The sequence below is a fragment of the Phyllostomus discolor genome, chromosome 7 (assembly GCF_004126475.2).
Source record: "Phyllostomus discolor isolate MPI-MPIP mPhyDis1 chromosome 7, mPhyDis1.pri.v3, whole genome shotgun sequence".
Lineage (NCBI taxonomy): Eukaryota > Metazoa > Chordata > Mammalia > Chiroptera > Phyllostomidae > Phyllostomus > Phyllostomus discolor.
In genome coordinates, this window is record NC_040909.2 from 101149198 (window position 1) to 101165730 (window position 16533).

At 39.4% G+C, this 16533-nt stretch overlaps 2 protein-coding genes across 3 annotated transcripts in view; both read right to left on the bottom strand.

Annotated features, from left to right (window-relative positions):
- Positions 1-284: 284 nt before the first annotated feature.
- Positions 285-7468, bottom strand: TCF24 (transcription factor 24). 2 transcript variants are annotated; one of them, XM_028534077.2, is made up of 3 exons: positions 7220-7468; positions 6253-6664; positions 285-2786 (listed from the first exon to the last, which is right to left on the bottom strand). In XM_028534077.2, exons 2-3 carry the CDS (start codon positions 6640-6642, stop codon positions 2673-2675), a joined length of 504 nt encoding a protein of 167 aa, XP_028389878.1. In that variant the 5' UTR covers positions 6643-6664; positions 7220-7468; the 3' UTR covers positions 285-2672. The 2 variants fall into 2 exon arrangements, with proteins under 2 accessions (XP_028389878.1, XP_035887080.1); XM_036031187.1 differs by having other exon boundaries at positions 6253-6667.
- Positions 7469-8648: 1180 nt separating this feature from the next.
- Positions 8649-16533, bottom strand: part of PPP1R42 (protein phosphatase 1 regulatory subunit 42) — a 42140-nt gene continuing 34255 nt past the window's right edge. The window contains 2 exon segments of the mRNA XM_028534006.2: positions 8649-9016; positions 15001-15160. Of these exon segments, the coding sequence (XP_028389807.2) occupies positions 8983-9016; positions 15001-15160 (194 nt within the window). The 3' untranslated portion in view covers positions 8649-8982.

Sequence of the window (16533 nt, forward strand, 5' to 3'; positions counted from 1 at the left end):
TTTATAATCAGAAAAAGAAACACTACCTTAAAAGTCTGTTAGAGCTTATGCCTCTAAAAAGGCATTTCCTTCTCTCCCTAAATTATCATTATAGAGGAATTTAAGTGAATGTCTTATCACTGAAAGAGCTAACTGACAGAAATTTAACTGAGGGGTTCCCCTTGTAGATTATGGAATAATATTTTGATCCAAATATACCCCCTTCCCAGTCTTAGTACACACTCCATTAAGGACGGCATGGTGAAGAAGCTAATGCTAAGTAGGTATCTACTAGAAAGATTTTAAAATGTACCTTAGGTACATAGCTACAGAGACAGATACAAATTTAACAGACTAAATTAATTTTCAGATTAGCACTTTATTTTATTTTAGTGATATTCCTTACCTGACCATGCACCATTAATTAAAACAGCATGCTCCCTTGAACTTTTGGGTGAAAACATGCAATTTCTCCTCTGAGATTTTCCAACCTACCAAAATCTGTTAACATATTTAGCAATTCACTAAAAAGTTATAAAAACCTATCACAGAAATATACTTCTTTGGCATTAAAACATTTATAACTAGACAAGAAGAAATAAAAAGTAAAGACAAAGTATTTCACAGGATGACTTAGAAAAGTCTGATAATTGAACAAAAGTCAATTTTTTCCCAATTAAGTGCTTTAAAAACTGTCACCAAAGAGATCATTAGCAAGAAGACCATTTTTTCTGAAATTCCTGCTATCAAATTTAGTGTTTACAGTTCATTTTCAGGTATCTTTAAAGAAGTTGTGATTTCATTCCTTAAGACAGAAGATTATTCTTAGTACTTCTTATGCCAGTAATTTATAATAGTAAATGGCTGAATCCATTTCTCATTTTACTTTTTAATCCCTTTCAATGTCATATGAGTAAATATATTCACAAGTATTTAAATATACAAATATTTTTGCTACATACTAGTACATACAAAGCTTTGATTACATCTATTTTCTTTTAAAGACATGCTTCTATCACATTACAAGCAAATATTCACATTAAAACAATAAAAATATCAGACTATCAGATGTGGACCAAAACATGCTCATTCATGTTCAGCTGAATCAACTGAATGATAGTTTTTGCCTTCAGATGGCCTTTTATTCCAGTTCACTGCCAAAAGCTGGAAGAAAACTGAGGTGAGAAGAAAATAAAGTGGTGGTTCCACTACAGTATTAATGCAACCAAGCCAATTAATATGCCTATCTATTTGCTAATCTTTAATCAAATTCAGCAACTTTAAAATAAGGTCACTGACAAATAAATGCATGTTACAGTTGGAAAGTAAAACAATAAGAGACTGAGGGAAAAAATAAGAAAAGGAAATAAAAAGAAATGTAAGTCAACAAAGACATGACAAAAGAGACTGAGTTTTGTTTTGTTTTTTAGGTATTTCTATTGTACTGTTTTGAGATTCAGTATGTTCCTTGAACAACATCTCTGCTTCACAGCTCTGAGCCCCAAGAACCTGTAGAAAACTGAAGCCATTAGTGCAATCCTTTGGCACCTGACAGAGTGTGGAGGGAGAGGCCCAGAGCAGAGGGCCTTCCCTGGTTCTAGGATCAGATCTGACCTGATGTATCTCAGGATGGTCCCTTGGTGTCCTCTGGCCCCCTTGAGGTATAGATTAGTGCCAGAATTCCCAAAACAGACAGGATTTCTCCCATTTCATAACGGCCAAGTAGGTAGACTGTGAACAACTCATGAGGGTAGGAGCCTGGCCAAAGCTGTGACTGAGAATCACCGGGGCTCACTCTCTTTAGGGTGGCTGCAGCCACACCTGCTAGTCCAGGACCTGAAAGAGAGTGGGTGCACATGGGGTGACCAGGGAGGCGGGTGACGAACCATGCTGCCCAGTGACACCCATCTGCAGCTGTTCACACTGGGATGCAGGGGTTCCAGATGCCTTCCACAATTTGGAAATGTAATTAGACATAACCCTTGAGGATGGTGGGTAAGCCAGTCCTATGAGGCAAACCATTTCTAATACTCCAATCGAGCTTTCTAAGAGGAAAAAATAACTAGTTATAGAGGTTACTGCATCATCATATTACCTCAGCAGCCTTTTCACACATATTCAGCTGAAACTGAATAAATGATCTCACACCTTCCAACTGAAATGGCTCCTTAAACCAACTTTAAGTATAGACTGGTTTTTACAAAAATGGAATATTGGTGTATTACAAACACAGCTTTTATTTTTTCTAACTAGGAAGACTATCAATAGATATCAGCTTTTTTTATTTGTAATAAACACACTACAGAAAGTGTGTGCATTCTATGAGTTTTCTGCCCTGGGGGCTGTGGCTCAGTTGATTGAGCACTGACCTGCGAACCAAAGAACCAGAAAGTGTGTGCATTCTGCGGATATACAATTTTTTGCTTTTGTGTGTCTTTTTTTTCCCAGTAGTTTCTCCCGTTGTATATAGTAGAGACTATCTCTCACACTGAATAGATAAGTTGTGTGTTTTATACAAGATCATTTCATTCCACATTTATGTAGACTGGACAGATAAATCTGAAAACCTAACTATGCATTCATATATAAACTTTCAGAAATGATGTTTGTTATGTCTGATGTAATAAATATAGAATTATTTCATGCTATTTAAAAACAATAGACACCACTTTCAGCACCCATCAGGGGACAGCCTAAGGTTGTGAGTCTGCTGGAATATTGCCAGGATTTGCTTTATCTCCAGAGACAGAATGCTTCAGAAACTGACCAGTAGCACCAATGTATAATCTTGATCGCATGGGCCATTTCTGAAAAAGAATATTTAAATAAGAATACAAAAGTTAGTATCTATGATAGATACAAGATAATCTGTAATAATAATTCCAAATAACCTCAGTGCAAATGCAATCTTATGTAGCTAATAACAATTGTAATTTTGAAGTCTAAGGGACAATATGAAAAAATACTTATTAATGCTAACTATAAAAATATAACTTTGATTATAACTATAAAATAATATGTGTGCATATGAGCAAGAAATAGAGAGTGAATGTAGTTAAGTGGAGTAAAATATATCTACCCACAATGTTTTAATTTCAAACTAAACCCAAAACAAAACCCTAAAACAAGATCCTTGGGTTTAAAGATTTTTTTTAAAGTTATACATGGGCCCTGGCTGGCGTAGCTCAGTGGATTGAGCGCGGACTGTGAACCAAAGTGTCGCAGGTTCGATTCCCTGCGGGTACATGTCTGGGTTGCAAGCCATGACCCCCAGCAACCGCACATTGATGTTTCTCTCTCTTTCTCCCTCCCTTCTCTCTCTAAAAAATAAATAAATAAAATATTTAAAAAACAAATAAATAAAGGATAAATTTTTTTAAAAAGTTATACATGGTAGGTGTTATGTGTCTATACTTGTCAAAGAACTACACTGAGAAGTGACTAATTCAATTATCTAAACATTTTATCTAGCTAAAAGCAATATCCGGGAAGTTACAAATATTAGAACATCCAGATTAAATGTCTGGATATATTGCCATGACACAGCTCTAATCTTTCAGTTATTACCATATTTGTATTCTGTGACTTTTTCTAAATTCATCTTTAAAATGAAGAACCTCTCAAACAATATAATTTATTGTCAAATAGGTATAGTAATGGAAAAGTATATTACATCACTAGCTTTTTCAGAATAGACCTTTCCTTTTTGGAGGGTGGTATCATATAATCAGTTTAGTTCTAAGGTCCTTGGAATACTAAGTGTTACAGTACCTTTAGTTAATCAGAAAGTACAAATTATCAGAATATTTTTATTTGCATTAGATTAATCAAAGATAGATTCATATTTAAGCATTTTTGGTAGTGCCTATAAAATAATGTGTTATAGATGGTTTCAATTTGTATATAAAATCTTTTTCCTATGAACCTGCACAGCACATGGTTATAGCTCTCTTATGGCACATACACCATTCTCCTTTGTGTATTTTCATCTTTGTCTATCCTGTGTTCATTTATGGCAGGGACTAAGTCTTACCCTTAACTGTATTTACTCTGCTAACACAGTGCTTTGCACATAATAGCCGCTCAGTAAATGATTTTCAAACAGTCTAGTCACTTGTTCAACCATCATCAATTTCATTAACAGGTATAGGAACAAGTATAAAGGACACATGGACAAAAACTGGGGGGAGGGGTGGAAATGGCAGGGAGGTGGGGAGGGATGGGTAGGTGGGCTGGGATGGGAGTAAAAGACAGAAAACTGTACTTGAACAAAAATTAAAATAAAATTAAAAAATAAAATGCTAATGAAAGAAAAAAAAAAAAAGGAGGTAATCCTTGACTTCATTTCATTATCCCTGGGGTTGCCTTTTAAAATCAAAATAATCAATCCAGAGGACAAATGAGATTTAGTTTTTCTTCAAGAGTTATAGGACTACAAAAGCACTTGGTACATGAATCAAGGGCAAAAAAAAGTGTTACATTTATTGTTACCCAAAAATTACAGTTCTAACATTATTCAAAAAAGCAGTGTGAGAAACTAAGGTGAAAAACAATTTGATTTCTCATCTGAATTATATCTCTGACAAAGAGGCATTTAACAGATGCTTTTGGTAGTAGTCTACTTACTATTAAAAATGTCAAGTGAAAAAAATCTAATATTAGTGATATTTGAATACCAAACTAATGCACACTATAATACAAACCATTTATTTAATAATGACTTTTCAGCTGAGATTGTTAAACAGGGGGAGAAAAAGTTAGTTGACAGTTGTGAGTATGCAAAACAATTTATTCTTGTATTGTTTATTAATTATTGTACTATTTTCCATATGAACAACTTTAACCCTCTTTTGCTCCAGCCTGTATATAACACATGAATGGAATAGGAACTTCACTAATTATACATAAATAACATTTTAGATTTAATATTTAAAATAGGGTAAGACTATAATCATGTTGATTATATTTGTAAAGTAAATTTTGTTAAACTTCACAGAATTTTAAGTTTAGTTAATACTGGACAGTGTACTTTTTACCACATTTCAATAATGATTATTCAATAATTTATTGAATACTGATATACTTAAGGCTAATTCACAATTTCGTGTGTGTGTGGCCAAATGCTTCAGAATGGTGGAACCAATTTTGAAATATGGTTTAGGAAATATGGGGAAGATGACATATTCCTGAACAGAAAGCCAGATCAAAGTAGAATTTCAAAACAAGTCTAGGAGAAAGGACAATGCAGAGTCTAAATAGTAACCAATGTATCTGTATGTAATGTAAAAAAAATTATACAAAAACGGATTCTCTTGGCTAATTTTGTACCTTACAGAATTTGAATATAGTATTTAATCAGCTCACTCAACATATATATGAATTTATTGTAAAAATTACATAAACACATTATAGTTTTTCTACCACTCTCGGTGGCTGTCTAGTCCATGCTAATTAAACTTTGTTAAAATGTACTGAAATTTACTCCGTGGGAATGCAAAGTGATCTCATTTTGTTCTTACCAATTTTACAAAAAAAATTCTACACTAGTTGCCTAGGATTACTTAAGGACAGATAATTCCATTGCCCCATATTTCATGAATATTTAATTCGTGAAACTTTTCAAACAGCTGGTAAAGACGATAATGGAAATGTAATTGTGTAAATTGAAAACCTTTAAAAGCCCAAAGGCTTGCCATGGCAGGTGTGGCTAAATTGGTTGGAGAGCCCTCCAGTAAGCCGGAAATTGGAAGGGTGAGGGTTCAGTTCTTGGTCAGGGCACTCGCCTAAATTTCATCCCCGTTTGGAAGCCACATGAAAAGCAACCAATCCATGTTTGTCTCACATCGATGTTTTTCCTCCCTCCCTCTCTCTATTCCTTCCCTTCTCTCTAAAATCAATAAGAAAAAAAGAAAGAAAGAAAAAAAACCTCTGATACTAAAAATTACCAGGATGTGCAACCAAGCACCTTACCAGGCACCCCCGAGAAATCTCTTACCTGGCAAGGGCCTCTTGTAGGCTGCATCCTCTAAGGAGCATGAAACATCCCTACCTAGCCACCCCAGGCTGAAACCCACTACCTGCGAACGGTTAAGGAGAGCCCTTTTGCAGTGGGGACCTCGCGGGCCAACTTCCCTATGCCGGTCTGTTCCCCGCCTCACCCCAAGGGAGGAGTGAAAGCTGGGTGTCGTGAGCAGATGCTTTGGTGCTGGCAGACTCGGCAATTCGAGGTGCCTGTTCCCCGCCCCAGTTCCGCAGTGCGCCCTGCCCACCTACCTTGACCGGGTGCAGGTAGCCGTCGCCGCGCAGGGCGCCCAGCCCAGGGTCCGCCGGCGCCTCGGCGTCGTCCTGAAGGCTGCGGGTAAGGTGCGCGATGTAGGTGGTAGCCAGCAGCAGCACGTCCAGCTTGGACAGCTTGGTGTCCGGAGGAACGGACGGCAGCGTGCGCTGCAGCTCCAGGAAGGCGTGCCGCAGAGTCTGAACTCGGCTGCGCTCCCTCGCTGCGTTCGCTGCAGCGGGCCGTCCGCCCCCCGAGCGCCCACCGCCTCCCGCTCCCGTCGGCCCTGACCCTGTCCGCCCGGGGCTCGATTCTCGAGTGGCGGCGGCAATGGTGGTGGGCTCGGCGCTGGCGATGAGGGGGCTGCCTGCGGGGCCGCAGCGGTCCATGGCGACGTCTCGGCCGTGCGCCCTGCTAAGGACCGGAGGCGCAGTGAGGCTAGGGACCCGGTCGAGCTCGACCGGAGGAGGCGCAGCCCCTTCGCTACTCCTGTGCGCCCGCTCGGCCGCCCGAAGTGCTCGGCACGTTCTTAGAATTTGCTTCGATTCGAACGCCTTTGCCTCCCCGCGTCTCGGGAGACTTTGGGGTCTGAGAGTTCCTGGGCTCTTTAGAAAGCCGAGGAGGGGGGCCGTGCGGGCTCTACGTTTCACCGACAAATTAAGCGAAAGCGCTCCCCTGCGGGGAATGGAAGCTCCGTTTCGGAACCTGTTCGCGCTTCTGGAATGTTATCCTGCCAGTCCCGCAGTAAAAATGGTGCTGACCATTTTTGCGGAGCGTGGTACCCACGCCCGTCGCCCCTCGTACCATCTGCTACCGAGGCACGGGACACGGGGGACAATGGCAGGAGCCCACGGTAATTTCTGTGGCAGGAGTGGAGGACCCCTGGCCTCACCTCGGACTAAGGAACCCGCTAGCCTCCGGGTCCGGGACTGAGCCGCGCGGCCGGGGTCGGACCCGGGCCCTCACCTTTCCCCAGGCGACCGTGTGGGGCTTTGCTCAGTTGCGCAAGCAGGCGAGGAGCGTCGAGTTGGGTGTGCGTGGCCAGGGCCGCGCCGGTCACTCCATTCTCGTCCAACCGAAGTCGACGGCCGCTTCCAGCCCCGGGTGGGCGCGCCTTTTATGCGGGCGTCCCCGAGGCCTGGCGTGCGTGCGGGCCAAACTCGGTTTTCGGCCAAGAACTGTCGCGGTCCGCGCCCACCTGGGATGCTGCCCGGGACGGCGAGGTGGGGTGGCCTTGTTAAGGTTGAGCTACCTCCTCAGCCGCCCGTGAGCATTAATCAAACCGCCCGGCGGGGCGGGGCGGGGCGGGGCCAGAGGGGGCGGGACCTCCTGCCGGCCCCACCCCCGCGCGACCGCTCACTCCCGGCGGGACGCTCTGGAGCTCCAAGTTCCGCGCCTGCGGCTTGGGTGGCCGGAGGGGACGCGGCGGGAGTCGGGGCAGTCGGAATTCAGTGCGGCTTGAGAGTCAAAAGGGTGATGAGCCCCGGCGTCTGTAAGACGAGCACAGAGTTGAGGCGGGAACTCTGTCGTTTTGTGGAGCGTGACCTTCAATTTTCTGTGCGGCAGTGTGGAGTGTGCCGCTTCGCTGCGTTAGGCTTTTGTTTCTCCACGAGGTAAATGTTTCTCGTTGTCCTAAGTACTTAAAGCACCAGTCCCTCCACCTAGGTACTCCGTGACCGCTGTGTGAGCCGCGCAGAATCTGAACCGCTCCTCCCCTCGAACGCTCCAGCCGTCAGTGAAACAAGGAAATTCCCCAAACCTGAGTAGGCGGCCCTGGGTCTGCGGTCGCTTCTTCCCGGCGTGCGGACCCTTGACCCGCCATCCGATGCCCCTGCCCGGCTCAGCTTGTGTCGTTATTCGGCCGGAAAATTCGTCCTGGCCACATCCCCCCGCGGGGAACTAGCTGAGGTGTCTTCCAGTGGGGGGCCCGCGGGAAGCGTGGCTGGGCCCTGGGCTGTGAGGGGCCCCACCCGTCCAGGCTCCTTGAGGCCCGCAGCGCCCCAGCCCTCCGAGGACCGCACGCGCCCGGGACCCCTCGCCTCCAGAGGCGAAGTCTGAGGGGACGCGCAAGATTTCCTAGCAACTAATTACTATATCCTTGAAACAGTACCTACAATTCGAAAGGCAGGACATTTAAAAATCTTACTTGGGGTCAAGACGGAATAACAAATTTATGATATTCATAAAACTGCTCTTGTATATGCGACATTTTTTCATACTTTACAACAGATTTTCAAATTGGAACTACCAAATACTACATAGTAATGATGGCATTTGAGTATATTTTCGTTCCCCACTTCAGTATATTAGCGAATCAGAATAGTCGTCAGGCTTTTATGTCAATTCCCATTCAATAACCGCAATTAGATTTACACTTTAGAAGCACACAAAACCATTGGTTCGAAAACAGTTTACTTTCTAATGAATGAAATAGCACATCTTTATTTTTCCCAGTAAATAATACGTAATGAATAAAGCAATTGGAAAGCAATGTTTCAGACTCAATGAAGAAGCAAATCAAACAAGAACTTAAAGGTTTTTCTCATATAATGAACACAGATACCATAAAAGATACAGACTATAAAAGATGATGTTGCCTAGTTCGATAAGGGTGAAAAAATCAAACGTTTCAGACTTCTTAAGGCTGAATTGACTCATTTGTTACAAATTTTCTTTTTCTTTTGGGTTATGGAGACAGGTTCATATACATTATTTTTTGTCACAACCTTTCAGATTCTTTCAGATTCCTTCAAAGAGAGATTCCTGTTAATAGAAGAGGTGGGGGTGAGGGGAACCAGCATTAAATTATTTCAAAAACAGTTATCTGAAACAGGTAATAAACATACAATCTAGGACTCAATAGCAGCAGTATAAAGCTAATGATTAGCCACCAAACTGTGTAAATCTTTTCAGAATTTAAAGGAAGCAGAAACAAAGACGTTTCACTCAGCCCCCTCAGCTCTGTGCCTAGAAGTCCCTCAATTTTGCACCCTTGGCATCTCACATCCTCACCCTAATCCAATTCTATGAGGTGGAGTGGTGGAGGGGGTACAACGGAGGGAGGCTAACAATGGCTGGTCCATGGCCAGCTGTGTTGCCCAAGTCAGGTTCCAAAAAAAGGAGTGATTTAACAAGTACAACCACTAACCACTGCCCACCACCCCCTTGTCCTATCTGCTGCCAATCCAAGTGGGCTCTCTGAATCCTGTGATGATTCTGGATTTGTCCTAACTCTTGCAAGAAACCAGTATTTGCAGTTAAATTAAAAATAAGTGAAAATCTTCACATTTTCAACATTATGTAAATTAGTAACATAACATATTTAACTCTTTATATGTGCTAAGTGCAAACCCTTTGAGGATTTGACATTTTACAATTGAGGAAATAAAGCTCAGAGAGATTACGTAATTTGTCCAAGTTCAAATGGCTAGTAAGTGGCAGAGACAAGATTTAAGCCAAGCAGACTGATCCCATTGCTTGTTGGTGTTTTTTTTTTTTTTTTACCATACTATTCTATTTAATATTTGTAGAGTTCTTCGCAATCTGCAAAACACTTTTCAAATCTATTATCTCAATAAAGGGCATACTTTTAACTTGAATCCTTATTAACTTGAATCCTTATTAACAATCCAGATACTATTTTCATAGTATATCCTTCTTGTCTAGGTTCCCAGAAAGTACATAGCTTTAGCGTGCTGTAAATTTCACAGGTCTTAAAATTATATTTGTCCCTTTTTCTAAATATGTCAAATTATTTGCCATCTTAACTCATTGTCTTTATAATGTAAAATAATCAAACAGCAGTGAAGAAAATATATTGCTTAGTTGTATATATGTATACATATTATAACACAAAAGGTTTTATATAATTAGCACTTTTTCACCTTTCAATTATTTCCCTCATTATTTAAGATATAATTTAAGTAGTTAAATTCACCCTTTGGAGTATATAGTTCAGTAAGTTTTGATAAGCATGTACAGTCATGTAACCACTACTACAATAAAGTTTTGTAATATTCTTCCCCACCCCACACCTCAAATTCCCTTGTGCTGATCCTTTGTAGTCAACCTCTAGTCCTTGGGAAGTACTGTTTTCTGCCTCTATGGTTTTGCCTTTGCCAGAATGCCCTAGAGTCATATAGTATGTAGCCTTTAAGTCTGGCTTCTTGTGTGGGTATAGGTCCATTTCACCTCAGAAAATACCTAGGAGTAGGACTGCTAGATGTGGGAAATATATGTTTAACTTTATAGGAATTTGTCAAACTATTTTCCAAAGTGGCTGTACTATTTTTGCATGCCCACCAGTAGTCCCTGAGACCTCTAGTTGTTCCATATCCCCACTAGCATTACCACATTTTTTCTTTGTATCTATTTTAATAGCATTTTAAAGAAAAAATTGATCCAATATTTTAAAATCAGATGATTTCACATTCTAGATATTTTGCTTGCCAGCTGGCCTCATTTCTCAAATTCAGCACATCTGCTTGGCTACATTGTTTTAGAGCCAAGCACCCACAGCTGCCTTTAGTCACACATGTGCTCTCCAATTCACCACAATCTCATCCTCCTTACTTGAACCTACCTGAGGGTGTTTTTGAGACCCCCCTAGCAGAGTAGTTGAGATCTTAGCTTTTGGATTCAAGTCCCAGCTCTGCCTCACAGCCATCATGTCACTTTGGGTTCTTCTGACTGGGCCTCTCCATGGCAAATTCACTTCCTCATCTATAAAATGGGCTGATAGTATTCTCATCTCAAAGGGTTCTACTGTTTTTTAAAAATTTGTTTGAGTAATAAAGATTCAGCTTTCAAAGTAGACATTTTAGAATGGAAAATACCATTCTCATAAATTAGATCTTAACGTAACTCTTGTTCATAGAGTAAGCCATTGACAGAGTTGAGACTAGAAGTCACAAAAGCTACCTAAGATTGTTTTTAAAAACTTTGTTGCTTACCACAATTGCTTTTTCTTTTTTTGAAAGGTGCTGTGTCCTAATATCAAAAGGGTTCTTTGGGAACTGCAAATCAAAATCTTAACATTATACCTACATTACTGATATATGTATATGTTTATTTTGCCTATAAAATAAATTAGATTGAGGTTGGGTTTAACACAGCAAAATTAAAAGCATTTGCATAAGATCATCCCAGCATTAGTGACTAAAAATATTTGCTAAGTTTTAAAAATTCTTGAAGCACATAGGAGACCTGTTGTTACAACTATTCAAACGTACCCTTAACAGTGGTGAAAGCAAGTTATTTTTACTGTTTTTAAAGTTCACTTTTCAAAAGTAAAAACATGAACAAACTAAACATAGATACAGAAAAATGGATAGTTGCCAGAGGGTTGGGCGGTGGGGGTATGGGCAAAAAGGTGAAGGGTATTAAGAGGTACAAACTTATAAGTCACAGGGATGTAAAGTACAGCACAGGGAATATTAGTAATATTAGAATAACTTTGTACGGTGACAGATGGATAGTGGACTTTTTTGTGATCACTTTGTTACACACCTGAAAGTAATATAATATTGTGTGTCAACTGTGATTTAATTAAAAAGAGTTTCACATTCCAGAATAAAACTTAGACATAAAAAAGTCACTTTTTAACTCAAAGAATTCTAATGCTTCCATATTCTAACTAAAGATAGTAAGTATTTTATAAATGGTTAAACAACATTCAATGAACATTTCCTGTGAATTATGGGTCCCAGAGATTCACATTTCTTAAAGGTTTCTGAAACTAAGGGCATTCTAACCCTGCTGGAAAGTTATTTTTGCGTTAACAAAAAAGATGATTTGACTCTATTGATACTGTTTAGGCTTGAAAGATAGTTAAATAATTAAGTATCAGTTTGCTTTTTTCACTGCACAGTGCTCCACAGTATTCTCAGTGGATGTTATTTATAATATATAAATGCATTTAATGTCTATTTTTAAATTACTAAAGCTCAAGCAACTCCTAACACGTTTGAAAAGAGAGGAAACATCTGTGACAAACACAGAAAGAAGCAATGTGTACATTTTTTTGTTTAGTACCATATATTAGTTTTAATTGAACCATGAAGGCATTTGTTCAGAATCAGCCTTTCAATAAAAAAATAGTTCTGAACTAATCTTTAATTAAAGTGTACATTGATAGTATCAAGTTCAGTTTGAGGGTCAAAAACAACGTCAGTGAGTCTGACTTTTTCCTCCCTGTAGGGAAAGCAGGCTTGTGTAAATATACATGAGCACAGACTGCATGCATTTATAAAGGAGGTGGAAAACATTCCCCTGTCATTGGACAGATGTTTCTTCACTGGGTTCCACAAGGATACAGGCCCAGCTCCCCATGTGTGGAATCTTGAAGGAGTGTGAGGCACATACTTTTAGCATTTTGGAAGAAGCCCTGTAAGCTCCTTTCCACCTCTGAGCAGGCTCCCCACTTTGAATAGTAAATGCAGACCTTAGGCCACTCGTCCACTGATTCTCCCCCTGAAGGTAATTAAGGGAAGGAGTTGCTTTAATCAGCTTTTTAGAAACTGAAACTCTGTTCTTTATGTTTGGTCCGGGTATTTTGTTTTAACATTTTGCTGACATGCTAGCTTTATGCTCATTATCTCTTAGCTTTACTAAATTAGTAAAATGTTACCTATAGGCACACCCTAAAAATCTATATCCATTCAACTTAATCCAAAACCTTAATCCAAAAATCTTAATCTTCAGTTAATCTTAAGAGCTTAATTAAATTCCATCATATATTTGGTCACCTTTTATATCAAAGGGAGGTAGAACTGATATTCCCACTCACTAAGACAAATCTTTTGCACGAATAAAACAATATTTTGGCATGTCCTCAGTAAAAATGTCTCCTGAGGAAATAAATATTTAAAACAAAGTATTTATATAATATTTTTTCACATTATAGAACTGGAAGACTCAGGATTGAACATAATCAAGCTCACTGACAGTACCAGAAGAAGGGCATTTCTTCATACTTTTCTCACAGGAACCGCTTTATTCTGCTGGCTTCTGTTGGGGTAGCCTCTCTTAGGAGTACATAGTAGTTAAAAATGCATTCAGCTCTGTATTTATAGTTAGGAAAATTTGGATAGAGTGGTTTATTTGCTGTTTTCATCAGTGCAGTCTAGTGATTAGAGCTGTGCTTGGGGCTATAGAATATGTGGTCTACTAAGATCACAACTGATCTTAGTGTATGCAGTGATGTATAGAATTTACCAACATTGTTTTCTGAGGCTGTGTCTATTTGTATTTTTTTTCTGTCTTAATGATATATTAGCAAGACCTTTCAAAATGCTTGGCAAGAAACAGAACACTGTTGTGGAATTGACACCAGTTGTGTAAATCTTTAAGAAACTGTTGGGGTGCTGTGGACAAACTAGCCAAGGTTTTGGCGGTAATCACAATGGACATAAGCAGTAAAGGAAAATTTCACACAGCTTCCAACTTTTGTCTGTGTGGGTAGAGAGGAAGCAAGACCAAAACTAGGACTCCTTTCTCCTCTCTCCAAATAAAGCATTTTCCAGACTCGCAGGAACCTCTCTGCCTCAAGCTTCCATCCAGGTTAGCCCAAGCCAGTCTTTAGGGAATAGAGGTCAGACAGTGCAGCATTGTTGTTTATGGGTCTTCTTCAGGAGGCTCCATTAAGGAATGCTAAGTCATCATCCCTAGATTGGACCCTGCAAAGAGGCTCTCATGACACACCCACCTGACCTTCAGCACATAGCTCTTGAAAAAGGAAATCTATTCCAAAGTATGTCCACTGCCTCTGATTACTTTCTCAATGAAATATGCTATTGCCTTTAATTATATCATAATGACTACTATTGGAAAGATCAATAGAGCATCATTTTTTATTATAAGTAAAAAAAAGTTGAATGGATTATTTATAGGATGTATTAGGATCATTTCCTAATGCCCTTAGCATTTATCACACTGTGCAGTAATTATATCACATATGACTCTCCAATTAGCTTGTTGAAAGATCTTTGAGCTTAGGACACCTCATTTCAGTTTTTATATTCAGCATTGCTGACATATAGCAGGTACTTATTAGTTTTATGAATAAATGAAATTATTTTATGTTATGGTTTCTCTTTATACCAAAACAGTACCATCTTTTAAAATGTTGGAAGTAATTTTCTTCTCATCAGGAGACTTATAGCTGATTCATATGGAACTAAATTATGTATATACTCAAGGTTTAGAGCAATGATTATTAAACTATTTTTTTTGGATTATAAGCACCTTTGAGGATCTAATGAACTTCTAATGTCTTTCTCAGGGGCACCAGATAAGAATCTTTGGTCTGGAGAAGCAGAGAAAGTAGCCAGCCTCTGTAGTGCTCTAGGCTTCCCTTCCTGTGTGCCACCTGCCCTTGCTGTAGTCATCTCCTCACCTGGTGGACTACCCATCATCAGCTGGGCCTCAGGCTTATTCAATATTACCCCTGCTCATTCACACATCTTTTCCTGCTGCTCCAGGACAGTCCTGAGTCACCTGCTGTATCCCAATGTCTGGTCTAGTGACTTCCAGCTCTTTTTGAAGCAACTCTTCCACTTAAACTTAGTGATTGTTTGGGCAGACCAACAATGAACTTTTGGGGGGAGGGGGAGAGTGTGCTTGGCTATGAAGAATTGAGAACAGAGAACTAGGAGAGACAGAGGAATGGCCTCTCTTCCTCTGCATTGTTGACAGGGTGTCCCATCCTCCCCCAAAAGATAACTGCACAAATACTTGAAAGAACCTACCCGGCCTCTTCAATAATTTTAGGGTAATCATCTTGGGAGCTTTCTGGAGATGCATTTTCATTAGAAAGATATCTCTGTGCATCGGAGAAAAAGACTAATTTTGGCTTACCCACCTGTGGGTAATAAACAGGAACTATGTGATGCATTGTTTCAAAGTTACCTGTAGCACACAAAGAATTAAGAGCATTCTGCTTTGAAACTGATAATCGAATTGTAAACATAGCATTAGACTATCTAAAATTATATTTTCTGAAATGGAATTAAATAAAGTTAAATAGGTTCACAGTAAAACCAATAAAAATTAACATCCAAGATAAAATATCATAGACTTTCATATATAAAAACCTACAAAGGAAAGTAAATGGGTAAACATTAATATAAAATTAACTGTCCTTGCATTTTGCTGTTCTGAGTTTATTTTTTCAGAGGGTGTAACCTTTAGTCACATATAGTTTTTGTGTAGATTGGTCACATGTAGTTTTTGGGATATGTTCATGCCTTTATTTTGGCGCTTAACATTCCACATTGTTACTGGTCCTCCCTTTTTAGCAGGGATCTCCGTTTAAGTGGGGTCTGCCTTAATCACTTTTAATCCCAGGGGCTAGCCATAGTCTGGGACATATCCAAGGTGTTCAATAAATGTTTATTCAATGAATAAATTAATGTTTCTATTGAATCACAACAAAAGTAAATACTACAAGATATGCATATATTTTGGATTTTGTTAAAGTGATTTTGTTTTCAATTTTCAGTTATATAGTTATGTGGTTATATTTAGGACAAGATTTTATTGTAAGGTTCTTGAAGTTTGAGGTCATAATCCTTATAATCTTAGCATATATCCCTAATATAGAGCTCCAAATTTGCAAGGCTATCAAAAATATGTAAAAGGTCAGGAAATACAAAAATTACTCTTGCTAAGAATTCCTGTTCACTTAGTGTATTTGTTTATACCGAGGTGTCTTTAAAAGGTTCATCTAAAGATCTAAAAGTATATTGTAGATTTTAAAAACATATATCTTCTAGACTTGAGTTCATGCTTTCCATTTCTCTTAAGCAGTAATAACAGAGCCTTTGCATGAAGACCATAGTGTAAGCTATTGGACACATACCTAAGGATAGAGTTATCGTGTGTTATATACATATATTCAGGGATGCTACTGTTTTTAGGCCAGACAGGCTCAAGACTCTATCATTTGTTTGGATAGGGATGTCTGAATGAGCAGGGATCGTAGCATATTCTTCCTTTTAAGGCTGAATAGTATTCTATTGTGTGTATATACCACATTTTCTTTATCCATTCATCTTTCAATGGACATTTAGATTGTTTCCACATCTTGGCTACTGTGAATAGTGCTGCATTGAACAAAGGAGTTAATATCTCTTTGAGATATTCGGTTCTTTTGGATAAATACCCAGAAGTTGGATTGCTGGATTGTATGGTAGTTCTATTTTTAAATTTTAAGGCACTGCCATACTGTTTTTCACAGTAACTGCACCATTTTACATTCCCACCAATCATGTCCAAGGGTT